The 27736-nt window shown below is 43.8% G+C and overlaps 1 protein-coding gene and 2 long non-coding RNA genes across 5 annotated transcripts in view; 1 reads left to right on the forward strand and 2 right to left on the reverse strand.

Annotated features, from left to right (window-relative positions):
- LOC106019345 (uncharacterized) lies at positions 1-23339 on the forward strand. 3 transcript variants are annotated; one of them, XR_003500403.3, is made up of 3 exons: positions 1-402; positions 15890-17411; positions 19870-23339. It is a non-coding gene; the product is annotated as an uncharacterized lncRNA (long non-coding RNA). The 3 variants fall into 3 exon arrangements; XR_003500404.3 differs by having other exon boundaries at positions 22757-23339; XR_002405377.4 differs by having other exon boundaries at positions 5-402; positions 15890-23339.
- Positions 4751-9100, reverse strand: LOC140003552 (uncharacterized). The gene is made up of 3 exons (XR_011812432.1): positions 8880-9100; positions 8706-8781; positions 4751-6786 (listed from the first exon to the last, which is right to left on the reverse strand). It is a non-coding gene; the product is annotated as an uncharacterized lncRNA (long non-coding RNA).
- The window catches only part of SLC25A20 (solute carrier family 25 member 20), an 11104-nt gene continuing 3798 nt past the window's right edge, over positions 20431-27736 (reverse strand). The window contains exons 4-9 of the mRNA XM_027468050.3: positions 26407-26497; positions 25304-25421; positions 24080-24152; positions 23451-23560; positions 22074-22198; positions 20431-21553 (exon numbers count right to left, since the gene is read on the reverse strand). Coding sequence (XP_027323851.1) covers positions 21491-21553; positions 22074-22198; positions 23451-23560; positions 24080-24152; positions 25304-25421; positions 26407-26497 — 580 coding nt within the window. The 3' untranslated portion in view covers positions 20431-21490. The remainder of the gene's footprint in view (positions 21554-22073; positions 22199-23450; positions 23561-24079; positions 24153-25303; positions 25422-26406; positions 26498-27736) is intronic.

A 27736-nucleotide genomic window follows, 5' to 3' on the forward strand; every position in this document is an offset into this window, starting at 1 on the left:
GCAGGCGCCGGGGCGCTGAGGGGAGCGGCTGAGGGGGAGCCGCTCCCCGCCTCAGGTCTGAGGGAGGGGAACCGGGGGGAGCCGGGGTGATCGGCCCCGCAACCCCTCAGGAGTTCCCCGTACGCAGGGTTTGGGTGTCCCCGGGGGTGTAGGTGGCTGTCTGGGTGTGTTGGGGAGGAAGCGGGCTGTGCCCCGTCCTCTGCCCCGCAGCGAGGGCTGGAGGGGATGCGAAACGCCTTCGTGTGGTGCTTGTGAATCTGGCTTTGAAATTAATGTGCTGTGATGTGGTAGGGAGTAATTATAAACTGTGGAAGGTGGCGGACGCGCTCGCTCCTCGTCAGCCAGGATCCTGGACACGCACAAGTGTGTGGCAGAAAGGCGTTTTTTCACAGCTTTCCTCAGGTTAGTGACCCCCCGCACTAATTCCATCCTTCTTCATCTTTCTGCCAAGCCACAGTGCCCCCTGAGCGCCACAAAGGTGTGGGAGAAGGAGGCTTTTCCCCTTGGGGTTACAATGAGGGCCTCTGACCCCCTGGTTCTGGTCAAAATTCAGTCAATGAACACTCTTAAAGCTGCTGAGCACAGGAGAATACCTGAGCGTGTCTTCGGACCTTTGGGTAAAAGCCATAATGCCATCATCTGTGAAATGGTGGCAAGAACGTTTGTCTGCTTAACGCCAAGCACCTCAGACCATGAAGGGTTTGGGAAAAGTGAAACACCTCGTTAATCGCTTACACGTGGGAGCTTTGGAGACGCCTTGTATGTTCCTAAATGCGTTACTCGGGTTTTTCATGTACTCTTCGTACAAAACCTCCGTGCTTCATGCTGTTTGCATGTTCAGGGAAGGTCTGGCGGATGCCCAAGGGCAGCCGACTCGCTCCGTGGCACGGGGCCCTTAAGGTTTGACGTTGCTGGAAAGCTGCTGGAGAAGGTAGGCTGTGCAAACGTGAGGGGCGCAGGGACGCTGGCTGGGTGACACCACTGCCTGTTGTCAATGTAAATGTTTTTGTTTAATTCTTCCTTTGTTTCAACAATAAAAGGGCAGAAATCAACTTGTACTCAAAATACGGATTCCGCTTCGAAGCCCAGAATTGGCTGAGGCGATTCATTGTGTTGTGGTTTTGTTTGCTCGTGTGCCAAAAGGTCCCCTCGCTCATCCAGATGGTTTTCCCACACTCCCATGCAAAGAGAGTCTGCTCATCACTGTTGCTTGAAGGGCATGACTGCGAACACCCTATTTGGTGCTTTTCCTGGCTTTTTTTTTTCGGTGAGGAAGGACATTAGGGAATCTTGTGGCTCTTACAACAGCACCCAGCCTCTCTATTAGGTGTTTTGTGTAATATGGCTCCCATATTTTATGCCGGTAAGATTACTTCTTGTATGTGATCAAATTAATAAAAAACAAGCACTGGAGGTAGATCTTCCACATCTCATCAGTTTATCTGGAGGTTTAGTCTGAAGCTTAATTTATTTCTGTTTTTTTACAGCAGCCACAGTTGCTATGTCCCTTTTCTAGAAAAACAATGAATTCTGCCTTTTAATTTATCACTCCTGCCATATCATCTTTCTTATGCTCTCAAACAATACAGCAGCACATTTCAACTGCTCAATGCAAATACTTTAACTACTGATAGAGCTGATGAGGAAATGGTTTTGATCAAAAAGAAAACCATATTTGGTTAGTCTCACACAAAATGAAGCAAGGTTTCTGATGCGATCCTTCCTTTGCCAGTTAGGTGCTGCAGATACTACTGGTGGTGAAGAGTTAAAAATGAAATTTAAAAAGTGTGCTGTAAGAAATAAAAAAGCATTGGCAAGTAGGGGCAGAGGAAGAAAGAATGTCTAATTCCAAGGGAATACAATTATTTTTCTTTCCCAGTCTTGCACGACAGCCAGCCAGCCACCTGACAATTGCCTGCTTTTGGCATTAGTCAGCTCTTGTATTAGCTTTTAACGTTTGTTGATAATTTTCTCTCATTTGTGCCTGTGTATATAAATCTGGTTATTTATATGAAAAAATGTGTTACCAGTAAATATTGTTAAGTCTCTGAAGAGCTACATTGTGTTAGCCTTCTGATATTTATATGTCCACATATAACTAATCAGTTTCAGAGGAATGCAAACAGTAGAGGTCTGTTCAGCCTCTTTCTGAAGGTCACTGGACAAAATAAAAAGCATCCAAGGTCACATGAAGCAGTTTCAAACTGTTTTACACCATCGATTATCCCAGTTCTTTATATATTTTTATTTTTTTATTTTTTTATTTTTTTTTATGAGGGTCTGAACTGATGGCACCTGTAGGCAAGAGACTTGTATGCGGTGGAGTTAGTTGTAATGCTGCCTGCTGTGCATGCATATAGCTCATATTAAGCTTTCTTTCGACCTAAATTTGCATTACTTTTTTAATTGCTGCTATAATAAGCATCCACATTAGAAGAATGCTAGAACAGAAATTAGAGAAAAGAAATTAGGAAATGTATTTGCAGTCTTAGTATGATCCCCTTTATTATAGCATCTTTAATTCCTCTAGCATGACCAATGCAATTCCTTTCCACTGGTTTGGAGTGTATTCAGCACCCGGTATGGAATTATATGGACTTCTATAATTGGTGAAGCTGGTCTCCACATTATTCCCATCTATCTATCTCTATATTTAGAATCATATTTTGTCCTAATACTTTCTTAGTATCTGAGAACTGTCCAAGTTGGGATATTCTATGATTCTATTCCTATATTTATCATGTCTCAAGGCTCCCAAATGCTGAGGTCTCTTCCCTTCACTCTGCATTTCCTACTGAGTCTTAAGTGACTTTGATGTTCATGTAGTGAGACTGTGATGGAGCCTCAGTGCTTGTCCTAGCAGCAGGAGCAGTGAAGTTGCACGTAAAAAAAAAAAAAAAAAAGTCTCTGTAATCTTGCACTGGGGAAAAATGATCAAATTAACCCTCCAGACTGGCTCTTAAAAACTAAAATAAATCCCTTTTATGACAAGTAATAATTTACTTCTCATAAACCTTTCAGCACCAGCCAGAACTCAGACGCTATAGAAGCATATGCACATCTTGGTTTAATTACACATGCCTTCAAATTCACTACAAGGAATTCAGCACCAGGATAATGCAAGAGCACGCTAACTGCTCTGGTGGTTGATAGTAGAAAACACAAGCTCTTGTTTAAGGGAAGTGGGATTTATTACCGTGAGTAGAGCTTTTGCGTGTTGCAGGAGGTGACACGCTAGCAAGCCCTTTCAAACTGGGTGCATTCCAAAGCAGCCCTCAGTAAAAGCCAGGTTTGGGCCTTATACAAAGAAAATGAAATCCTGCCCTTGGCTTGCTGAGTTGCAGAGTTCACTGTTGTGGGATGCTTTTGACACAAAACGTGCTGAGGAACAGATTCAGCAGTGGCTTTGGAATTCAGCGGTTGGTGTGGTTTCCAGTTATTTGTTAGTTCTAGGTGGAAGGAAGGATCATCTCTTGTTCCCCATTTCTCACACTGTCCTTCCAGTCATCTGTGGCTAACTGTTGTTGGGACTGGTTATTAGGGGTGCAGTACCTTTGGTCTGACCCACTTCAGGCTTTATGAATTAATCCAGTCAGAGTCCAGAGCATCTTAGCACCCCAGGTGGTAGGGTTTTTTGCTTTGTCCTATACCACTGCTGCTCATAGTAAGAAGCCGTGTGCAAATAATTTAAAGGCCACATTGAAAAGTATGAAAACATTAAAACAGAGGGAGTTGAATGTTGTATTTGGGATCAAGTAGGCAGAATTGTGTGCCGTTTTCCTGTGTTTCTTGCCAGTTAACTTCTTTAGTTTACTGCAAAGCCCCTCCACCTAGCACCATGGAGCCTAGAGTTGAGGGCAAACAAAATCATTTGATGATCTTATGCAAAGTTTTGTAAACCTCAGGTCTTCATAATTTCTACATCTGCCATCTGTGCTAGTCTCTCCTTCAGAAGCAGTCTGTTTTGTCCCCACGATCACATTAAATGCTTTTTTTCTGTACCTACTCAAATTTTACTACGTTTTTCATGCTTGCACTTCTGATCTCCACATCTCAAAATTTGGATTCATCTCTGCTTTACATGGCAGAAAAATTGTCTTTTTTTTTTCTCTAATACACAGTAAAAGTGCACATACATTATTTGTGCACAAAGTACAGAAAACTTGTGAGTTTTCATTTTAGCAGAGTGTGTAATGGTAACAAAAGAAAGAGTGATCCAGGGCTTGGCTAGCAGGATACAGAGATCCTTCAAAACAGTGCACAAGATAAACCAGCTTCTCCTGCTTCTGTTTGTTTTTATTCTTAAAGTACTAAACCTAAGAAACCAATGCTTTGTTTCTCTAATGAGCCAGTTTGCTTGTGGCAGTAAGCAGGATTCAGCATATTTCTTGTTGGCTTTTGGAGTGAGTAGAATGAGTGCTGAGTATTTCAATAAATGATACAGAACTGTCTATCACTAGCACCAAGACAGGAGGAAAGAAGTCAGTTTTGGAACGAATATATATAAGTACAGGCTTCAGCTGAAATATGTTACTTTGCCACTACCTTTAGTCAAACAAACATATTTTGGATAATTCTTGGGAAGTTATGTTGCTGCATTCATTGATAGATCTCAAAGCAGGAGAAACATCTGTATCAATTTTCAGATTTTCATTGACATAATTTGTTTTGTGAACACTGATAACATGGATTCTGTTGGTAACAATTACAATTTTTCAGGTAGTGCAAATCATCAATTCTAAAATATCTGATTTTGTAAAACATTTGTCCTAGGCATTGCCTTGATGTAAACATCTGAACATCAGTCATGTCACACGTAAGACATAAAACCCCAGATGTGTGGATCTAGATAAAAGTTCTGTCTGTGACATCAGGCATGTGGGACAACCACGTTGTTTAAAGCACTCTGAACAACACCACTTAGCAGTTGTAAAATTTATGGTTTCCACATCAGAGAAGCTGTAAGCAACTGCACTCCAATGTGTAAAGAGCAAATATGCAAGTAAGAACTCAGCTAGTCCTTGGGTTCTCTTGAATATGAAGTGAGAACTGTACCCACTTTGGCTGGACTTTTGTTTCTGTCCTTGGCACTGAAAACATCGCATGAAGAACTCTCCAGTGAAGTTGGTATGAAGAGAGCTTGTGGAAATGGACCTTTGTGCATGCCCCAGGATAACCAGTCAGACACAAGGTAGCCCTAGCCCTGCTGGACTGGCTCTGCAGAGGTTACAATACCTGGGCGTTGTTACAGAATAAAGGTAAAAGATTTGCGGATTGTTTTGTTCTACGAGAAGAAGCAAATTAACTGGCCTGTATTTTGTTCAAAATCTAAATCTGAATCTGAAGTATCAATTTCTGTCTACGTTTGTCAGCAGACCCTGTTCAAACAGAAGTTTTGTTGGGATTAAGGGGTGTGTCCCTGCAAAAGACCTCTGAAATTCGTTTTGTCCTTGTGCCTTTGCTTGCAGCCCGTGATTGTATTTATTCACGTATTTGTCCTTTCCCTCCGTCTTCTCACCTTGCTGCCTTACACAGTTCAGGTTACCAGCGTTTCCATGATGCAGTCCAGAGGTGCCACTGCCTGTCCTTTGGCGTACTTCAGACTAATTTCTGTCTACCACAATTGCTAGAGCTCCTATTTTCATATCTTCTGGTGTCCCTTTTGTCCATTGAGTGTTATTAACCATTTATCTGCTGTACAGACACCTTTGCATTTTCCCATTCATTATCTATCTTCCCTAGCATCTTGCCAAAAAGCTATTGCCATTCCCAAAGCTTCAGCTGTCAGGTTTATCCCAAATGTATAGTCTATCCCCTCGCCTCCTCTGATGTGGCAGGTCCAGCCTCCTTTCACAAGAAGCCTGCGGCTCTTCCCTCGCCTTTCAGCGCCCGATCCCTTGCAGTTAGGAGTCACAAAGTCTCTGCTCTTTGGCCTCGCTTTATGGTGAGTGCAAGAAGAAAGCCATTAACACATTTCACTGTTTCCAGTGTTTATGTCCCTGCCCCTCCCATTTCGTGCCCACAGATCCACTCCGTGCCTAGATTTGCAGTGCATGAAGATGGCATTTACTATGCTGTACAGTGCGTGGATTGTTTTACCAATCCTTCCAGCTCGGCACAGCGTGTTGACTAATTCTAAGCATTAAAATTGCAGTGTTAAGTATAAATTACAGCAGTCATAAATGAGACTTTGTCCACCAAATCCCCAACATTTTATATCTTATTCTGAAAACCTTTTTATGAGCTCTACTACATCTGTTAGCACTTATTTTAATTAAATGTATAGCACAGCATGCAGTTCAGTTAACCAGTGCTCCACAGCTCCATTCAGTTTTCAGAGAAAATTAGTAAGCAGTTCCAAATGCATTTTCCTGTCATTCTTCACATGCTGTGCTTGAGCATACATTATAAAAATGTTGATAGAGGATTATATGTCTCGGGGGAAGATAATAGGAATGTGAAAGTTCTTGCTTCCAGGCCATTTTTCCAAATTAGTTTAGGTTCTTGAGTTTTATAAAAGCACTTGATGTTTGGCTGCTGCGTGGATGTCTTCATTAAGGGAACGGGTGTTCTCAACTTCCAAACCAGAGGATTACAGAGGTACCTCACCACTGGGAATCTCAGCAAAAAACTGATCGGTTTATAGGGCTGAGAAATGCTTGCTGCCTTCCGCTATGAGTTAAAATCCTGTCTGTATCAGAAACTAATTTGATGGGTGTTGCTTGTACAGTGCCTCTCCTGCGACTTTTGGTGATTTTCATCCCCAAGGCTATCAGCTCTACAGAGCTGTATTAGAAAAGATGAAAAGAAGAATCTGGTTTTAGGGAATGCAGCAACACGGTCCTTTCTTACAGCTGGTTTGGTGTGTCTCTCCATTGACATCTAGTGTCCACACAGAAGGCTCTTTAGATTCCTCACAGCTATGTTGCCAGTATTTATCTCTAAACTTTTAAAGATTTCTCAAGACTCCTTATTAACAATGCCAGGTCAACCAGTTGGTGAGACCCATGTGGAAAATGCAGGAATCCTACACTTAACATTTTGTGTTGTGCAGTGACATCCACAGGTTTGTGTTCAGTTTCTCCAGAAACCTTTGCAGTGCTTTGTAGTCCAAAAGTGCTAGCCTTTCTCATGTTTTCCTGGGAATACCTGCAAAATACTTTCAGTCTCCATTGTCTTTTCTCAGGACATACAAGAAGCTGTGAACAGTATAGATTTGATGAAGTCTTTCCGTAATCAGGTTTCGCTCTAATTTTCTTTCATTTAGCAAGAGTCTCTTTCAATGATAGAAGCCTCTGTTAAGCCCTGTCTTCATTACACTCCCATTATATCTCTAAAAGCTATTTAATGAATAACTCTTTTTATCTACTTTTACAATGATAGTGAGTTATTTTCATATTTATCCAGAATACGGTGTAAATTTGAAGTTGCTACAAAAGGATTTGCTGTTTTGCTTTTGCAAAATCTTGAGCAGCGGCAGTGAGCAATCAATCACATTGTTACTGTACGCTTTGCCCCAAAGGCACCTCCACCTTCACAGCACTTCCTCCTGCTCCTGCAGCCAGCAGCAGGTACACAGGATTTACCCTAGAATCATACTGCCAGGTCCTAGACCAATGTGGAGAAGCCTTTCCCTACTCTGAAAGTTTTGTATGCATTCATATTTTGAGCATTTCCATTGCCAGGATCCATTTTCAAAGACAGTTGTTACAAATAAATTATTTTATGAAGGCTTAAAAAAGTTTGTTGCCCTAATACTTGATACTTCATCTCTTCAATCATGAGAAGAAAATGCAAGCAATTAAGGTCTTGCTATCAGGATGTGGAACGTGCAGGTATAGATATCAACTGCAGGATTTTTAGCAAACGCCTATGTTGGATCCTTGACTTTTATTTTCAGTGCTCTGGGGTTTTAAAACTTGTAAGAGTCTTGGGTTTGCTATTCCATTCTATAATAAGATCAGAGTGAGCTGGAGGCTAGGATTTCCTATACAGAAAGTCTCCCAGCCTTTCAACCAGCAAATTTTGGTGATGAGTTTGTCTTTATTGAGAGTCTGAAGCGCAGCAGGTGACACCCATTAGCACTCTGCTTCCAGCAGTGACTAGACAATTAGGACTAGTGCAGCAGCCTTCTTAGAGCCAGCTGGTGTTGGGAAGAAATCTTGGCAAGGAAGGTGATCAGAGCAATTCAGCTGGCCAGAAAACAACCAGCCCATTTTTGCAGTGTTTCAGCCCCAGGAGAGGAGCAGGACAGGTCCCGGGTGCGCCCTGGGCATGGCTCCTGGCCAGGACTGGCTCTGGGGCTCCACGGGGTTTGTGGGCTCTGTCATTTCCTGGCAGTTCTTGTGATCCATCCCTTTGGCCAGCCTTGTCTCAGTGTATTATAAGCTCCAGAAGAGCTCTTTCTCTCTTCGGTGATACCTGCTGCAATGGGGCCCTGTCCTGGAAACTACTAGTGTACAGCTAATGAGGCTGTGCCTTGGAGCAGTAGGAAACTTCTGCTGAAAAAGAGCTAGAGCAGCCTTCAACCTTTTCTGTGAAGGTCAGAGGAGGCTGACAGGATATTTCCCCCACTTTCTGGAAAAATAGCTGTCATCAGTTTCTATGGACTGTCAAATATTTACCCTCTTACTCCTCTCGGTGTTGTATTATTTTAAAATTCTGTTACATTACCCCAGCCATCAGAGAATCTGTATTGAACTTACCTGCTGAATCAAGAGGTCCAGAGTAAGACTGACAGCATCATTTAAATGCATCCTGCTGAGAATATTCATAATTTACCTAGAAAGCCAAACATGTGATCATGAGCAATAAAGGAACGTGACAGAAGTCATTTCATTCAGAGCTGTGAATCGTGTGGGTACTGGCAAAGCCTTTACCTTGCAGCTGCTTTATGGTGGGAGGTGCAAACACACGTTTGTGTCTGCCCATGTTGCGATCCTTCAGCCACCCTGACTTTTCAGCCCTGGCAGGACTCGGTGCTTCCAGCAAACCCAAATCCTGCCTCGGTGGTGCCGTGGCTGCAGCCGAGAGCTTCGAGAGCATCGCGTTGCTGCAGCAACACGTCGGCTGCCCTGGGGACCGCGTTGCCTCGGCGACACCGGGCAGGCTGATGCTGCTGGAGCAAATCGCCCCAGAAAGCAGGGCAGCCCTGGCCTTTTGGGGAGAATGGTGAATGGGTAGAGGTGGACGGCCCCTGGGTGGGACCACTGGGGTTGGAGACAGAGCCTGGCATGCCTGATCCAGGTGGTCCGACGAGGCTGCTGATGAATGGGGCTTGCCACTTGGTGTGCTGGGCAGGACAGTGTCAGCAGGAGGGATTAGCTGAGGGGAGGAAGGCAACATAGGCAAATACCTGTGTTAATACCATTAAACATACAGCCTCCCACCTGGGTGACTGCAGGCAGTCCAGCAACCAGACCCAACTGGTAGGGCAATGCTGACAGGTCTTCAAGATGCCCTTTATCACAACGGTGGTCCCGAGATCGGCACCAGAATTCCTTCTGGGGACCTCACTGGAGCCACCTGAGTAACTGCTCATCAGAGGAAGGGTTCGAAGTCTGATGTGTAGTCATCAGTTAGGCACAGCACGTGAAGAGCAATTTGAAAAGCAAAAAGATGGTAAAGGACAGAAGAATTTATACAAAAAGTCAGGTAATTTGCTGATCATTTGTCGGATCTTGTGGGAATCTTCACTCCCATTACACTGTTGGATTGAGAAGCCTCTTGCCCCCTGTAATTAGCTCTTGAATAAATAGCATTTTTTGAACATAAGCTTCTGTTTCCTGTTTTTGTGTGTTAGCTCTTTTTTTTTTTTCTTGTTTTTTAAGCTTTACACTGATTCTCACAGAAGAGCACAGCCTGCTTTTAGGGACCTAGCGCTCCTTTTAGCCTCTGGGAACATCACCATATGCTGTAGCGTTACGCTTCAGCTACATTAACATACCTGTCTTAAAGTAAACATTTTGTCTGTACTTATAACTGTGACCTTACTCCTTGATGTAGGCTTCTACTTCTGATATTTAGCCTTTCTCTCCGAGCCCTTTGTGCATTTTCGTCAATACATTAGCTGTCTTTATTCTCACAAAGAAAGCTGTGCTTGTGTTTATAAAGGATTCCTGAGCTGTGAGAAATGTTTCTCAGTGTGTGTGGTTTTGCATCATTTACCCTTGAAAGGGTGCAGCTTTCCCTGACCTCTTGCTTTTTCTTGTTTTCTTGTTTTTTCTCAATGACTCTGGTAACTGCATCAGTAGCCTTGGGATTCATGTTTTCCTTTCACATCCAGGAAAGATCCAGCCTTCGCTTACCCTCTCCCAGCTGAATCATGTATCCGGTCTGTCCTCCTGTGAGCTTTCCATGGCTCAACCACACCAGATTTGTTCTGGTTCACAACAAACTACCACAAAGCTCACTTCCCTGTCTCATCCTTTCACCCACCACTTCCCTTTGCTATGAATTTCTCAGTCTTCCCTCTCTCTGCGTCAAAATAACTTCATATCTTCCCTATCAGAATCCTTTATGACATTTCTTCAGTCAATCCTGTGCAGAATCCATCAGTGGTTGTCCTGCAGTGTTGTCTGCTGTCCCATCCCCAGCAGACGTGGCAGTGGTTTCTGGATCTCCTCGTCCCAGCTGGGCAGTGCTCTAGAAATGTGTGAGGAGGGCTGGTGCACAGAGCCCAACTTGCGCCTCCTTGATCCTGGTCTCCCACCCAACTGAGTTGTTCATCTGCGTTGTGCCACATTCTTAAACTCAGAAAGCCTCGGGGAAGACACTCATCTTTTGTTCTCTTCAGCATGCTGCGAAAGTGAATAATGACAGCTCCCTGAGCTGCACTGCTAGTAATGCATCCCAAACCTACACATTTATGATTCTAATGTCGCCTCAAAGCGGCTTGGACCCCGCACTGGTGCTCCTCCACGCTGTCTGCAGTCAGCAAGGGGGCTCCCTTGCAAGTGCACAGCAGCAGCGGCAGTTCCTCGATGTTCAGTTTGCAGTCAGAAAGAAACTGGAGGCAACGTACAGAAGGAAAACCAACTGTTACCTGTCTTTCTTAACACCCTTGTAAAGGTGACTGCTTTTATGACTCATAGCTAACACAAACCAGCTGGAAAAGATGCAGCCTAGACTTACACCGTGGCTTAGAGAAACCTAAAAGAGCATTTAGCATTCACGGTACGTCTGCGTTATTAAAATAAGCCCCCATCAGTCTTAACTCAGTCAAGTCCTTTTTCAGGTTTTGTGGTTAATTTCTCTTGTCATCTGGAGCAATCCTTAACATGCAGAACGTCAATGAAACGGGAAGATTGGCGGCAAGGTTTGGCTCTTGCTGTGCGTGTGCAGGAGGATCTGAGCGCAGGGGATGTGCATTGCGGTCGTTCCTTTGTTCGCATTTAATGGGACGAGAAACAAGAATGTAATTATGCCCTGTCTCACTCGATCTCCTCCCTGCCTCTACGTATTTGAACTCTGAAATAAAGGCAAGTGGCAATGCAGCTTTTTCTGGCAGTTGAGTGCATCCCCGAGGCAGATCAGGAGTGATGCTGCCCAGATCATTGCACGTTGTGCAGTTTCCATCTGATAAGAGCTTCCCGCTGAGCCATCTCTCGTGGCAGGGAACATGGCCATTACAATCAGTATTTCAAGTACCTAAAAATGATCAAAGTTAGAGGCACGGTGTTTCCTGTTTGTTTTCCTTGTAGGTTTGACAACCCCGTCAGAAAATGCTAGCTTCGCTTTTTTCCCCTGAACAGCTGGCTGATTTCTGCTTATCTGACAACACCCTTTTGTGTGCTACTAGATTTGAGGATGCCACACCAAAATGGGGTTTGGCTCAGAGAACAGCTCTTCCAGTTTAGCTATTTTAGCTATTTATTTTCAGTTTAGCTGCATACAGCAAAGTAAATTCATTTTTACTCTAAACCTATCAACCCCTCTTAAAGCACAGCACGGGGTTACAAAAGATTTGCTGCCTAAGGTTTCTGCAAATTGAAAACACTTTATTAAAAAGGGTGTTTGAAGCGTGCAATTTTGGTTGGCTTCAGAGTGAAATGAAAACGTAATGGCAAAGACAAGAAAGGAGTAGAAAACGCAAAAGAGGATCAGTCGGCCTGTACAACACCTGAGAAGAGGGCTCGAGCTGACACCTTTGGGAGGCAATTCAGGACTAACAGCGAAGGAAGGGAAGGCATCACTGATGTGTACTAGACCTGAATAAGGAGAGACCTACTGAGCCCGAGCTGCAAGGCAGTGCTAGAGAGGTACGGAAAAACAAATGAATGAGAAAACACTTGATTGATGAAATTGCCCGAAATAAGGAAGGACGAAAACCACTGTAATATGTAAACACTTTAACTGTAAAGTTGTTTAATCTGAGCTATGCTAGGAACTGGCAGGGTAATGCATTATTGCTACTTCCTAGGCTACGTAACAGACTCAAAGATGGACTGTGAAATTTTCCACTTAATGACAGGGATATTAAATTATAAAAAAAAGATAAGAGTTTATCTCAAAAGCAATGAGCTGTTTTCTCAAGACCTTGCTGCCTAACTTTAGAAGATATACTGTGGAAGTTAAGCAGTTCTCAAAAGGAGAGAAAGCTCAGCAGAAAGAATGCTGATTTAAAGCTTCTTTCCATTTCCAGATTATTATTTTTTTTTACCTAGTAAGAGAATCTAAACAAGGGGAAAATGTATTCCAGCTGATTAGGATCAAAATCCAAGTTTCAGACGTATAAAAGAATAGTCCGGATAGAGAAGCCAATAATTAACTATGAAAAAAGCCATGGCAAATGTGAAACCCACTTGGCATGGAAAGCAGAGGGGAAAAAAGGACAAAAGATTGGAAAAAGTTCTTGCAGGAGCAAAAGTGCAGCCAAAATAGAGAATTTGAGTATATGAGGAACAACCCGAAAGGTTACATGGGAGGATTCTTGGGAGTGAGCAAGAATCGTTGCACAGTGACCATGTTGGTGCCTAGAAAGAAAGCTGTAGGTAGCTTGGTCAACTTGGAAAGAGCATATTGCCATTGCAGCTGTATTCTATTTATTAAAATTAAAATAAATAAATAAATAAAGGAGCTAAGCACCATCCCAGAGCCACCGGCTGGGAGCCTCCCACAGCCCCAGGGACACAGGAGCCCCTTCTGCACAGGGACTGGCACCACCAAACTGCACAAGTAACACGTTTAAACCTTTCTGAAAAACCAAGTAATCACTAATTTCCTTTAAACTGAGGTATTTGAATATCAACTAAACAACGAAGGCAAAAATGACAAAACTAAAATCAATCCTCTTCTGTTATTTTATTTCAAGACAGTGATGGATCGAGTGCTGGATGTGACAGGCCTGTTTCAGCAGCTATTTTCTTCAACTAGAGCAAAGGGGAAGTGGTGCAGTCTTCATTAAACACACATCTTTTCAGACTGAAGTTCAATATGAAATAAGAAGCGATGGGTTTTTGTATTAAAGGGCATGGTTGCTTACTGAGTTATTCATATCACAGTATTCAGCTTCTGCTCACAGACAAAAGCAAATAGTTTAAAATGTATTTTAAAATACTCCGGTACTTTGGGAAAGGTAGAGTTCTTGCTGAGATTTTCAACTCTCTCTATTTTTACAGGAAAAGACCCAATAAATAAGGTAAAATAGATAAGGCAGCACTCACTGTATCAGCAGTTCGGACTCTCAGACTGCTGAGGACTGTCCTCAGGGAAATGAGGTTACATTTAACTTACGCTCTTATCACATATATAGAATAACAGATTTCTCATTAATCTCTAAATTCATATTGAAATAGATTAGGCAAGAATTACTAGAACAGGAGGAAAATCATGACCAGACCTTAGAAGCAGTACTCGGTAGCCAGAGATCTCATTCACTTTAGAAAATGAATACTCTGGTGCTGGACCAAGTCAGAGAGACTGAAGAAGACTGCTCAGTGCTTTCAGGAAAGAAAGGAAACCTCCTTGTATATGCATGCTTACAAAAGAAGTCACACAATACTTAGGGCTAAAAAGGTATTGAGGAAAAAACACTCATCAAGAATAATTAAAACATGAGCAGTAGGTGGTGGTGTGTTGTGGTTTACAGGCGCAAAACCCAGCAAGACAACAAGGGATTGTGGCTGCCTAGCTGAATTCTACTGAATATTCAAAGCCCTTTGAGAGGTGCTTGTATTTGCAGCCCGAGGTGTTTGTTTCTGTTCGCACTATAACCATAGCAAGCATCTATTAACTGCGTTTAAACAAACCGGGATCAAGCTGCATTTAGCAGGGCTCGGCAGATGCCAGGTAGTACCTGATACCCGTGAAGCACTCACAGTCATCCCCGCTGCCAGGTCACAGGGAGATTTCTCTGATCATTTGACTCAGAAAAGGCTGCGAGGAACTGGCACAGAGCTTCCTGTGCAAAGTCCTCTCCCAGGTGAGCCTTCCTCCTCTGTCCCTTCAATGATTCAGTGACACCAACGAAGCTCAGACGAAGCTGTCTTGGGGCGTGGGAAGTGGTAGATGGCTCTTCAGCCATCGTTTCTGTGAATTTTTTTAATTTATTGCCTATGACAATGTGAAAGCAGCTATGCACCTAATGGAACTGCGTTTCCTGTTTTTATCGCCACGATCATCTAGGTGGGGTTTGTACCGTGGTTTGCCCTCACATTTCCTTAACACAAACATCACAGGAAACCAGTGATTTTGAGCAGATCCTCCTCTTCGAAGGAAATTTTGGCAAATTTCAAAAGTTACATGGTTGCCAAGGCGCTACCGTCAGAAAATGCTTGTGAGCAAACATTTAGCAGATTTCAAGTTTCCTAGCAGTCAGGTTTCAGAGAATCTAGAGCAGCCATATGACTAATATGCTAAAGAGCTCCTTTAACAACCAACAGAAAAACTAAACAGAAAAATCAAGATGAGCGTTTTCCATGGATATCTCACTTCGGTATCTTATAATTATTCAGAACAAAGCTTCAGCAGGTGAGCTGAAGTGTGACTAAAAGGAATATGAAATAAGAAAAAGGCTCTCTAAGCACAGTGCACTGGGAATTGTAAATATTGCCACTACTACCAAGAGTCAGAGTGAAAAACAATGGGTCGGGCATTCTTCTCCTCAGAAAAATAGTACTATTGTTTATTGATGGTGTAAATGTTGCTAGGTTACATGGATTAAGTTGAAAACAAAAAAAAAATATCCTTTATGAATCTGTACACCACCTTCAGCAAAGAATACTGTCAATTTAGGAAAAGTATTTTTTCCAGATAATTCAAATTTTCCTGAAATGATGGACCAGACAGAGGGTTTTAATTATAGAGGAACCTATAGGAGGCAGAATGTTGGCCAACTACTCAATAAGGAAACTTCTTAAGCATATTTAGAAATCAATGCCAATTTTAATTTATCAACTCTGCCAGTGCCCAGGGGAAAATATTAAAGCATAAAATAGAAAATATCAATATGACTTTAAAGAAACTGTGGCCTGGAATACACTTTCTGTCAAAAGGAAAAAAATGGTGTATAGAACAAGCTGCAACTTGCTGTTATTGGAGGCCAAAACCAGAGAGGTGCCCAAAAGGTGGTTATAATGAAAATTGAGTCCAGAGTTCTGAAATGCGATCTGAGATGCGATCTGGAGCTCAGCACATCCCTCAGCTGTGGATGTGGCTTGGCAGAGCTGGAGGTGCGGGCTGGCGAAGTGCTGCAGTGCTCTGTGCCTCCTGCTCCTCTTCTAACTGGAGGCAGAGCTGGGGGCTAGGAGATCTTTGGTCTGATTAAGTAAGGCAGTTCCTCGTGACACAGTGTGCTTGTATATTTTCCAGAAAGAGCAACCTTAACCGTAATAAATTTTAGTTCGCTAGGAAACAAAACTAAAAAGACAAATTTTCCTTTTGTTTGCAGATTTCCCAACAGAGGAATGTCCTCAGACTGTACTGGTGGAAAATGTGGATTGAGATTATCCTGGAAGAACAGACTTCGACCTGCAAAAGAGGCACAGAGACCTTACTTTTCCCAAATGATTCAACGTGTCCTGAAGGTACTGCATCAGCCCATGAGGTGGCTTTGGCCCCTGCCTGTTTTGCTTTTGCCTGAGCCCCTTTTCAAGGTGCAGTGGAGGAGCCAGGCTTCGTGATCCGATTCCCATCAGGACGGTTCCCTGCACACGTCTCTACGCACTCCCACTTCTGAAGCCTAAGACAGAACTTTGTGAGAGGGCTGCACAGGTCAGTCTCTGGGACTCCCATGCCAACAAACACCTCTGTCATTTACACACATTCCTGTGCTGCCAAGCTGACAGCTGCTTGCTCACGTGGCGGGGCTGCACCAGCAATGCACAACTGTTGAACCGCAGGAGAGCTGGCAAAAAAACCCCTCCTCTGCCCCGTGGACACTGGTGCTGCCTCTGACATGGAGGAGGAAATCTCTGTCCCTGACCTCCCCAGGAACAGCTCACCTAGGGTCCCGGTTTGTCTTGCCTCACCTACCAGGCTGTTAGTGTCAGGCTTTAACAATCCGTTGCTGCTGCAGTTCCCATAAAGGTGGAAAATACAAAGCCACCCCCACCCCCCCATTTGTGTCCTTAACTGCACAGGCCAAGTACAGATAGAAAATTGAACTTGTTCATTTTGTTATTGTTACTGAGAGAAACGCCAGGAGTGACTGTGTTTTTGGAACAAACAGTGCTTGTGACACGGGAGTGGTTCATTCCTTCAGCTGGACCCACAGGTAGGAAAATGGGCAGGGGGGGGAAAGCAATTTTTCATCAGCACACGAGATAACTAGTCCATATTACAAGGTATCACTCCTCTCAAAAGAGACAAACATTTCACATCATGCTGTGCCTCACCCGTGATGCCTCCTGAAGAAGCAGAACCACCTCCAGGCTCAGATGAAACCCAACCTTGCAGTCCCAACGCAGCTTTTGCTGAATGGAAACAGGGTGGACCTGGGAAAAAAGAGGCTGGGAAGCTCAGCTTTCTGCACCTGTACTCACAAGGTGGGTAAAGACAGAGATTGTTGTTGCTGGGAAGGCTGCACATGGTTTCTGTATGCACCTTCCCCACCTCAGCAGCAGCAGCAGCCTGCCTGTTTCCTTGCGGTGCTGGCACTAACAAAACAGGAGAAGACTCAGATCTCCATGTTCCCTTCTCTCCTACCTATTGCCTGGGGCAGCTTCAGGCTCCTTTCCAAGAGAAGCCTCTGCTGTTGGAGCCGGAGTTCAACCACGTTACAAAAGCCCGTGGTGTCTTGAAGCTAAGCACGCCTGCGGCTGCTGGGAAGTGAGCGAAGGCGCTCCGAGAACAGCCAGTTCCCTTCCTCGGAGAGATCTCCCATCAGTTGCCAGTTCCTGAACTTTGGCTCCAGCCAGGAGGCAGTCAGCAAATCAGATAATTGCCTGGCAGTGATTGATACAGAGTCAAGGGTGAGTGGGGAGGGGGGGAATGAGCGGGCAGGATTGTGTTTCAGAGGGAAGTGTTTTTTTTAGGGTTTGTCTATGCAGGCAGCTGGGAGCTTTTCGAAGTCACATTGGCTTAACCTGAGCAGGAGACTCGCTGTAGTTTTACACCTTTTCAGCATTTCAGCTGGTTCTGCTGAAATCTGTATAGGGATTAAAGATGAGAAGGGACAGAAAATTGGTTTCCCTGCCTTTACAGAGAAAAAGTACTCAAGGCTAAATGGAAGTTTAATATATTTTGACTGTATTAATGCAGAGAGGAAGAGCAAGCGCCTGCCACTGATAAATAACTATTAGGAAACAGTATTAGAAAGTACTACCAAAAAGAAATGGTGCTGCTAGGATCTGCTTTCAGCGTTGGGGTGTTCACAACCAGGCAGCTCAAAATTTACTTAGGTATCAACAGCTGGTGTGCAGCTTCTCTCAAACGCAGCACAGCAGCCCTGCTAGAGGAAGGGAGGTCAGCTCACTGCACAGCTGGACATTTCAGCCCTCCAGTCAGCCATACCTAGGGTTAGCAAGAGCATCATGTACCTCAGCAAATTTACATTCAAACTGTTATCTACAAAGGGAAGTAAAGCTTATCTGTAGCCTATTGCTGTAACTTTGATACTGATCTTTATAGCCATGTTTCCAGTAAGCCTAGAGAGAACCTGTGAGTTACGAACTGCTTAAACTAAACTGTCTGAATGTGGAGATCTTAGTAAAATTCCTATCCATCTTCTAATTAAGGTTTGTGTTTTTACCAGGTTTGAGACGTAGTTGCAGAACTGTTCTAACACTGAGCTGGTGGGAGATGTCTGCAGTTAGACACAAATGGCACTGCGTTAGAAATGCTCTTCCATTTCAAGCACGCAACATCACGCAGTGTGCTCTGCCCTGCAGCCCATTCCCTCGCTTCCACTGGGTGCTTTCTCAGGCAGTGTCTGCTGCACAGAAAGAGGGGACAGTCATCTGGCAAATTTTGTATGGCAGAATCTGAGACACAAGCAGCTTTTTAAACATTTCCAGGCACCTTACCCAAAACTTTTCTCCTCCCACCACTGTTGTTGGAAAGCAGCTGCTTGTTCCTGATCTCCATCTTCTGTATTTTATCTAAAAGCACCAAATGGAATCGAGCATGTTAAACAGCCAGAATTTTATTATGCAAAATGCAAAGCTCTCGGAAAACTTCAGCTTGGGAAGAATATAATTAGGATAATTGAAATTGGAAAAAGAATCTGAAGTGCTAAAAAAAAAAGTGAAAGAAAAGGCAATGGAGGGATAGCTTGGTAGAAGGGAGATAGATGGCTTACAGTGACTAGTAAGAACTGAAGTATCTTTCAGAGCAAGTCCTGCTGCAGGTGATGGGCAGGTGAGCCTGACCTGGTGGTGGCACAGCCAAGGTCCAAGCACTTGGAGCCCCAAACAACGGGACAGCACACGCCAAGAAGGCCCCTCAGTGCCCAGCTCATAGCAGGTCTCCCATTCCCCCTCGGCACAGGTTATCATTAAGCCAGGAGGCTGACAGCTTTCCTCACCAGGGTAGAGAAGGAGAAGAGGCTCCTCCCTTCCAGCTGCCTGTCTGTCCTGCTGGCCATAAAACTTCGGCAGCCTGACACAAAGCTACAGCTGCCACCAATGGAAGCAGCAGCCCGTGGGCACCAGCTGCTGTGCTCGCTTGCTTCCGACCTTGACTTCAGATTTGCTGGTTTGTCCATCTTGCTGACAGCCCCAGACAGCCACCTGCTGGGCAAACGCATCGAAAAAAAAAAAACAACAAAACTATCTAAAACAGCACTTAGAACCAGGACGGTTGTTTCAGTTCTTCCTAGCTTCCTATGAGGCCAGGAGCTGCCCACGATGCGTTAGTTGACAGGGCAGCTGGAACAGGCAGGTGTTTGGAATTTTGAGAGTATGCGCACATCTGTCCCTCCCAACTCATGTCAGTATTCCCGAAACGTATAACTTAAGAGGAAAAAAAAAAAAAAAAAAAACAGCTTCATGACACTTCAAAGCTGGCAGAAATCACTGCTAGGCATTGCAGCCTCAGCACAAAGTCAGAAAGATGACCAGAGCAGACGGGGAACCAAGGCAGCACAGGGAGAGCATTGGGTGGTTAGGAAGCATAGACCTGTTCCTCTTGAAACAAGTTTGGATTTAGCCTCAGCAAACCTAGATTTGTGTTTAAAACTATTTTAGAAATTAATGGTCTTTAATTACTGCTTCCCTGAACCAGTGTTAACTCTGCGTTCATGCTTTAAGCATTTCATTCATCCATAGCTGCAGTGATTAGAGGCAGGAGCAGCAGCAGGTTTCTAGGCAATGTGGAAGGTCTGGAGTTGGCAACAAGGCAGGGAGAACACAAAGCCAACTCCAAGCAACCGGGCTTGTCCCACCCCAGGGGTTCTCTCAGTGGTTTGACACCTCCCACTCTCTCCCAAAGGTAAATCACCAAAGTGGACTCCGGGGAAGGCAGGTTCCCTTCTGGTCCTTCCTAATTGTTGGGAAGGAAAACTGAATCCAAAGCTTCTGAAGCAGCATTGGGTGGAATGTACCAAGGAAAGATCCCATCTGTGCAAAGCCGAGGTGAGGACTGTTTCGGTATGGCAAGCCCAACATGCCCACAGAGGATCAAGGGCAACCTCTCAGTTGCCTTTTCTGTGGGGCATCAGCTTTGTTCTGTTCCCATGCATTTGTGTCCAGTCCTTTTCCTGAAAAACATAAAATCCTTTCCACAGATGAGGAGTGTTGTTTAGTGTCTGACTTTACAGCTTAAGAGCTTTAGCTGCAACACAGCACCTAACAGGACTTGTAAAATGAACGTTAGGTGCAGGACGTTCATTTCCAGGCCTCATGTTAAAGAGCCCAGAAATTCAAAAGCTAAGATGCAAGGCATTAGAGATTAAACACAACACGGCACAACTTAATTCCCATTCACAACTCAGAATTAAGAGTAGGAAAACTTTTGCAAAGCCAACCATGCAAAAATAAACCAAAGCACACATTGTAGCCGAACAGCAGCTAGCTTTATTGAGTTCTGACAACATCGCATCAAAACCAGGAGAAATTAAAAGTGCTTTTTGCTTGTTAGGATTAGTCATTTCTCAAATTAAAATGTGATTGTGCTCAACAGTATTACAATAAAACCAAAGGAACAGGAGTTAGAATAAAGTTAAACAAGATGGCAGAGCCAGTGTCACCTTCACATACCCCCCTCGTGTCAGAGTTCTTAGAAGTCCCGTTAAAATTTCTGAACTGCAGGATGCAACATTTCATCAAATACATCAAGGGCTGTTAGGAATCGTGCTGTTCTTGTGAAACCACATTTGGGATATGTTCAGTGGAACAGAAAGTGACAAAGGGATTCCAGAGAAAATTTCAGGTAAACATTTCCCCACTGGCAACCTTAGTGACGTTTACTGCAAATGTTTGAGCGTAATTCATTTTTCCCCTTAGTTCCGCAGAAAAGGTAAGCGTGCAATATCCTATAAGGTATCTGTAATGCCTCTCAACCCACCCAAACCTAACTCTAACCTCACCTGCTTAGTTCTGTGTTTGCTGCATCACACGCACGTAGGATTTGCTGTCAACATGCAAACAGGCAACTGAAAAAACTGCAAGAGACAGGAATGCTAATGGACATCGATTGTAAATACTATAGTATGTGCAGCTGCTAACTTATGCCCTGAAAGTTAACTACACGCTGCCTAATAAGTTTTTCAGCATTCATTTCTATGTTTCTTCAGTAAATAAAGAATTAATATTTAGGAAATCTCTTCTTCCATGAGGAAGTACTTAAGGTAGTGTGTGTTGCGTGTCTGTTAGCAGCATTACTGCTGTGGCACGTTGGCTCAGAAGACAGGTGCATCACCTTTAACTCCTCATCAACTCTATTTCAGAGTTACGGCTTACATTTCTGAACGGCACATAGCACCACCTAAAGATTATGAGGAAGGCAAAAAGGTATTAGGCAAGCAATCATTCCTGAAACTTCAAGTGATCATTCATTTATTCCTTTGAGGCAGACTCGTACTCTCTTCCTTATCCTCTCTGATTTCCAGTCTTCATAGACCTGGTGCAATCCAGTTAAGGAACTTCATAGCAACTTCAAAACCAAGGAAACATGCCTGGGAAACAGAGAACATACAAAACAAATAAGGATTCTAAAAAAACTATTCCAAACAAGCCTTCTGAATGTAGCACTATAAACACCTGACATGGCTGATACGGAAGGAGGAAGAGAGCAAAAAACATCTTGTACCAGAGGCAAGAATTCTGCTATATCTTTTCATACACATGCAGAACTTCTAATCCATTAAGTTCATTATTTACTGAAGGAGAAGCCAGTCCAAACTTATCCACACGTTTCTGTATTCTACCAGTGGATGTATAATCAGACATGAAATACTGTCAGAATAAGCCAAAGGGCTTTCATGCACAGCTTAGAACTTGTTGGGTTAGTTGGTAGCTCCCCCTAGGTTAAGGTACACTTCAGAATGCAGACACCAACAGCCCAAAGTACTTCCAGTGATGAGAATCTCACTAACATGGTACAGCAGTAAACAGCTAGTCATCTCCCCTGCAGACTACAAACATGCACTGGATGGCCAGGTCCCCAAAACCCATCTGGAACGGCAATTTACTTACCGCATTAGCAGGAAATGCCCTGATCATGACAGCTGTGAAGCCTTTATAGAGAGATGCAACTCCCTCCTCTCTGATAAGCTCTCTCAGTACATCTCTAAAGCCATTTGGGTATTTTCCTGGAGGAGCTGCAAGAGACAAAATACATTAGCTAAGCTGTATGGCAGTCACAAATACTGAAGGAATATTTAACAGCCCAGGATTTTTAACAGGTTTGTATTGCTACGCCATCCAAGCGTCACCAGAATCCAAGCGCTGTTAAAGCCACGTCGTGAAAGAATCAGCTTGGGAAAATGACTTATTTCAGTCAAAAACAAAGAAATAATACAGCTGGCTTACAAAAGGCTCAGTAAACAGAAGTTAAGTGCTCACCATCACCACAAAAAATTTACATAATTAAGACATCTGGAGGGTGGGGGATGAAGGAGAGAAGAAAGGAAAGGAACTTTTATCAGGATTGGATGCCTGAGCTGTTACTCTCACTGCTGCTGATGGCTCTCTCAAGAGATAGGAAGGCCATCAATAATAACCGATGAAGCTAGATAATAAGCAGCAGAAAGTGATTCTATCACGTGCCCCAGCCAAGAAGAGCAACAAACTTCAAGTGAAATGCACAGGCTATTTTAATGCTGATGTCACAAATATTTGCTGAGGTGTTTTGAAAATGTATTCTATTCAAAGAACAGGTTCTTCCTTCTCCTGACACCTCTGGAAAGCACCACCTCTGCCAGCCCTCTGAACCAGTATTCTGCAAAACAACCCAATTAAATGGAACCACCATGGAACCACGTCATCTTCAAAGCAGCATTGTAGATTGGCTCAGTGGAACAAGGATGTAAAGCTGCAATGTCTTTCACACACAGCCCTCTGTACAATAGCCAACAACCACAGCAGCCACTATCACAAAAAAAAGAAGTTTCCTGCACTAAATCATCATGATCACAAAGGATGTCCAGTGGAGAGCTGAGTCCACAGGCAGAGACTACAGGAAAGCCTTAGTAAAAATAAGCACTGAATAGCACTCCCAGAGAAAGCAATGAAGAACTCAAACTCCACTGAAGCTCAAAGCCTGGGGCCATCCTCACTATAACTAGGCCACAGATACTTCGAGCAGATCTGTGAGTCCAAAAGCAATACTCTCAGCAAGGCACACCCAGTTACTGTAACATTGCAGGCAGCACAGGCTAGAATTTACACAGCTGTGTCTGAAGTGAAGCAACAAAGCCCTTCAAAGACTCACATTTGTAATAAAACAGTCATGACACCTGGTTCTATTATTATCATTTCCATGCTTAGATTTCAGAACAGGTAACTAAAATGGGAATCATTGTATCAGTAGGGAGGCAGAGTAAGAAGGAGAGTTGGTGTGCTACTACTCACCGGTCTGGAAACGGGACTTGAGCACATCTGGTGGAATGGCCACTGCCCAGTTGAAGATCCCAGCCAAGCCCCCAGCAAAGAGGATCCTCGGCGCACTGAGGTCACTCACACTGTGGCAGGGATGGGGTGGGAGGAAAAAAAATAAATAGTAAAAACTCATCTGTTTTGACTAAAGTGGCAAGCAAAGGCAGCATAATGCTGCAGATACAGACAAGAGTGCAGTATCTGCGCAAGAACCGGAGTCCTCTGGGCAAAAATTTGCCAACTCCACCCTAAAGGTTCAAATCCTTTAATTCAGCAACACAAGCACAAAATGCTCTGCAGGGGGAAGACTGAGATGGGACACAAAACAAACAAACCATCTTTTTGCACACACAGAGGGGTGAAAGAGCAAAGAGCTACTCCAAATATTCTTTACTTGGCCAATAAGATCCAAGGTTAGAATCTGAGCAAAATGCAGAATATTGTTCTGTCAGTTAACCCCAGAGGAAAACAACGCAACTCAAAATAAGTGACCAATTTTGGGGGGTTATTTTAATGATACTGCTCTAAATCCCTTCTTAACTGGGGAAAATTAAACAGCAGTGTCTGGCTAGTCCAGGAAACGCTGACTATGGGATTTCACTAACCTCTTTCCCTCAGGGGTCAGAATGTTCTTCAGCCATTCGTACGTCATGAAGTACATTCCACTGGCTGGAACATCTAGTGGGTAAACAACAAAATCTTTGAGTAGTGGGAAACAAAACCAAGCCTAGAGACATAGGAGTCCCATGCCAACTCAGCAACACCTCTAAATACATCCAGATTCCTTTTCTGAGCATTCCCTGCAAACAAAAATAGCTGTTGCTCTGGAAATGGAGGAACCTGAACTTTCCCAAGGACAGCAGGTGCTGAAGGGAAGAACTAGAAAAATACCTTGAACGCTTCGGTTGGCAGTCCTTCAAATCAGACTGTAACCCAGCCATTAAGCTGAGACAGCTCTAAGCTTTCTTAATTGCTCCATAGCAGACTAGTGCAGTTCAGGAATTGTACGAGTTTGGCACACTCTTTGTTCTAATTAAGCTGGATTTCTGGATTCGTTGCTGTTGTTATTGATAGATTTGGTTTTGTTTTGTTTTCAGGTACTTCCACAGCCCATTTTTAGTTCATGCCTAAGCTGGACAACCAGCCTCTGGCTAGGGACCCTGACAGTCTCGCTAGCTGTTAAAACCACTATGAGAAGCAGAGGACAGAACAAATTCCTAAACTGGGATATCAAAACAGACATTTCAGGTTATACTTGAAAAATACTGCCCCAGAACAGGGAACAATCTAACGCTATTCAAAGGAGAAAGTCCCCAAACATGTAAAGCCTGCAGCCTCTGGCACAATTACTTTGGTACTGTTGCTGAGAGAGGGGTCATGACATCCCAATCCAAAATAACCCACACTCAAAAGGTTAGAAAGTGTAACTGCTTCAATCATATCTTTTAAAGCAATTGTTATTATACAGCAGTCACATACAGCACTCGCAATACTTCTCCCAAGAAAAAAAGCCCATTTCTGTATTTTTCTTTTCTCTTTGTTCTTTGCTCCTCTCCTTTAATTCCTCTGGGCTTCTCATGTCTTAATTATTTCCTATATCCCTCTGATCCTTGTCATCTAATCTCTTCCTCACTCATGAGAATCTCATGTTTATTTCTCAATCCCTTTGAGGCATTGGAGTAACTCTGAAGACTGAAAAAAAAAAAAAGTGACACAAAGCATCTCCAATTGGCTAAAGGGACAGTGAGACGCATGAGACTATGTATGCCAGGCTTCTTATCTTCAAGCACCCCAAGATGAAGCAGCACCAGAACGTTTCCATCCGTTACCTCTCATGAGGGTGAGCACTGTCCCCTTGTACACGCCGCGAATCCCAGCCTCGCGGTACAGCTGTTTTGCACAGTCCAAAGAGCCAGTGTATTTAGTTTCACCTGTAGCTGCCTGGATCTGAAGGATTAAAGTGACAGTTTCTGGCTAGTGAAGGTTTCTGGCTGGTGAGCAATCATTTAGTCAATAATCAGAAAGCCACATGCACGTTTGCAGAGAGGAAGGAGCACATACGCATTCTGGAGGCACTCCTGCATATCGAGCCTCCGCATCATTTCCTCAAGGAGTGCTCTCCCATTCACACTGAGGATACATTTATTGTTCATGCAGTGGCTAGGTTCTCCATTATTTTTCGCCAGTGTAAGTTTGAAACAACTGAAACCTGTTAGGTAATAATTGCACTGACAAAAAGTAGCCTTCAAATAATTCAGAGAACTCCAAACAATTTGTATGTGCATAGAAAACTCCATGAGAACAGCACATCTGTCGGAACTGACACGTGAACACCCACCACCACGATGAAAGAGCTCAGGAGAGCCTGACATAAGCAAACCTTCCCATCTCTTCTACTGACAATATTTTTTTTTTGTTCAGGTTTACATTTTCCTACAACGCTTTAAAAAACCCTCGAGGAGGTGTAGAGCCAGCAGTCACCCAAACATCAAAAAATTATTCCATGTATTTTGAAGCACTTTCCTCAATTGCATGTTGGGAACTTGTCAAGAAAATGGAAAAATCTTTACAATAGGAAGTCTTATGACCTAGTAGTTCAGGATTTTTTAACTAATTTTTTCAGAGAAAGTTTCATTCTGAAGAGCTGTACTTTTCCATACTTTAAAGCAGACTGAGTCATCCACTGATGCCTCATATAATGCCACACAGTGTGAGGCTTGTGCTCTGCGAAGTGAATGGAGCAGCGAATGCTGTGTGCACTTATACTGTCACGGTGTGTAATGCTTCTTCGTGACACGGCTGCATTAAATGACAGTTGTCTCAGTCCTGTCAAAAACCAGAACAGAGCGAACACACTAACCAAGGAAGTTCCCGGTGTGGAAAGTCAAGACCGCTAACATTAAATTGTTGTCACCAGCAGCCAATTCCTTACCTGTAAAAGGCACTTGATTCTCTCTCCTGGAGCCATAATCACTGTTGTGAACACTCCCGACAGCATGCCAGCTGCAAACAGCTGAGGATATCTGCCCAGAGGAAACAGAAGTGAGACCCTGACACAGCACAGTAAATGAAGGGCAGAAAGACTTCTGTATCACAAGATTTTTCTGCTTCATACAAGGTTGGCAGTGGAACTAGAAATGCGTCCGCTCCTTTTGATCAGTGCAGAAGTGCTTCATCAATGCATAATTAGAGCTAAACATTTAAGATCTCTAGGATTCAAAGCCCTGGTTCCCACAGCAACCATAAGTCAGCTCTTCACAGCTATTGTATTTGCTAATATTCCTCACACTTGCGGTTTTTATACAGCATTCCCCATTGACTTTTATTCTCAACAGTCTCTTCTTCCCACAGTCTCCCGTATTCTTCTCAGTGACCTCAGCCTCCACGCTTCGCCCTGCTTGTGCAGTCAACAGCCTCATTTCTGTAACCCCTCAGAGGTTCTGTGCTGTTGTCGAGTCTGTCCTGCCAGCCTGCATCATCCCCCCACACTCTGCATCTACTTTCACATTTAAAAGTCTGTGACAGAAATCCCTTACACAGGCTTCCTGCATCACAAATGCATTTTGACATCCAACCCTTCCTTAGTAAGATCTAATATCTCAAATTCCACACCTTTCACTTGTCTCCATTTGCCAAAGAGATGGCATTCTAGTCAGGTTTTCCAATTCTTACGCCTTTCTTTACTCTCAAATTCCCATCCAATTTTCTCCACTCCCACCTTCCAGACCTTTCAAACCGCCCCCACCACTTCGCATGCACCTCCTGCTCAGAATAAGCTTTGAGTTTTCTAGCTCACCTTGAGATTATTCAGCCTCAGAAAAGACAGAATAGGCTCCTCGGGTTTCTTTCCATCTCCTTCCTTCCAAAAACTCCCTGCAAAATCAGCGTGGTGAACCACTGTCCTCCTGCCTGCCTCAGACCCATAACCATGGTCCTAAGTTTCTTTCTGGCCCTCACACGCCAAGAGTACCATATCTTGCTGTGTAAAGTGCACCTAAGGGGCAGCACAGTTGTGCACAATGACAGATTTACCACCTAGTTGTTGACCTGTGTTCTTTCTCTCCAAGGCAGAGCAGCAGCAGGAGTTCTACATAAACAGTCAAAAGACTACACTGCACTTCACCTTCCCCGCTAATTTCCCTTTGATACAACGCATATAAAACGCAAAGCCCCAAGGTGTTCAGCCTGCTGGCAGTAAGCCCACAGCCCGTTTATTTCCTTGAATTCTCCAATCTTTACCAACTCCCTGTCTTACTCTTCAG

Source organism: Anas platyrhynchos, chromosome 13, assembly GCF_047663525.1.
Source record: "Anas platyrhynchos isolate ZD024472 breed Pekin duck chromosome 13, IASCAAS_PekinDuck_T2T, whole genome shotgun sequence".
Taxonomy (NCBI): domain Eukaryota; kingdom Metazoa; phylum Chordata; class Aves; order Anseriformes; family Anatidae; genus Anas; species Anas platyrhynchos.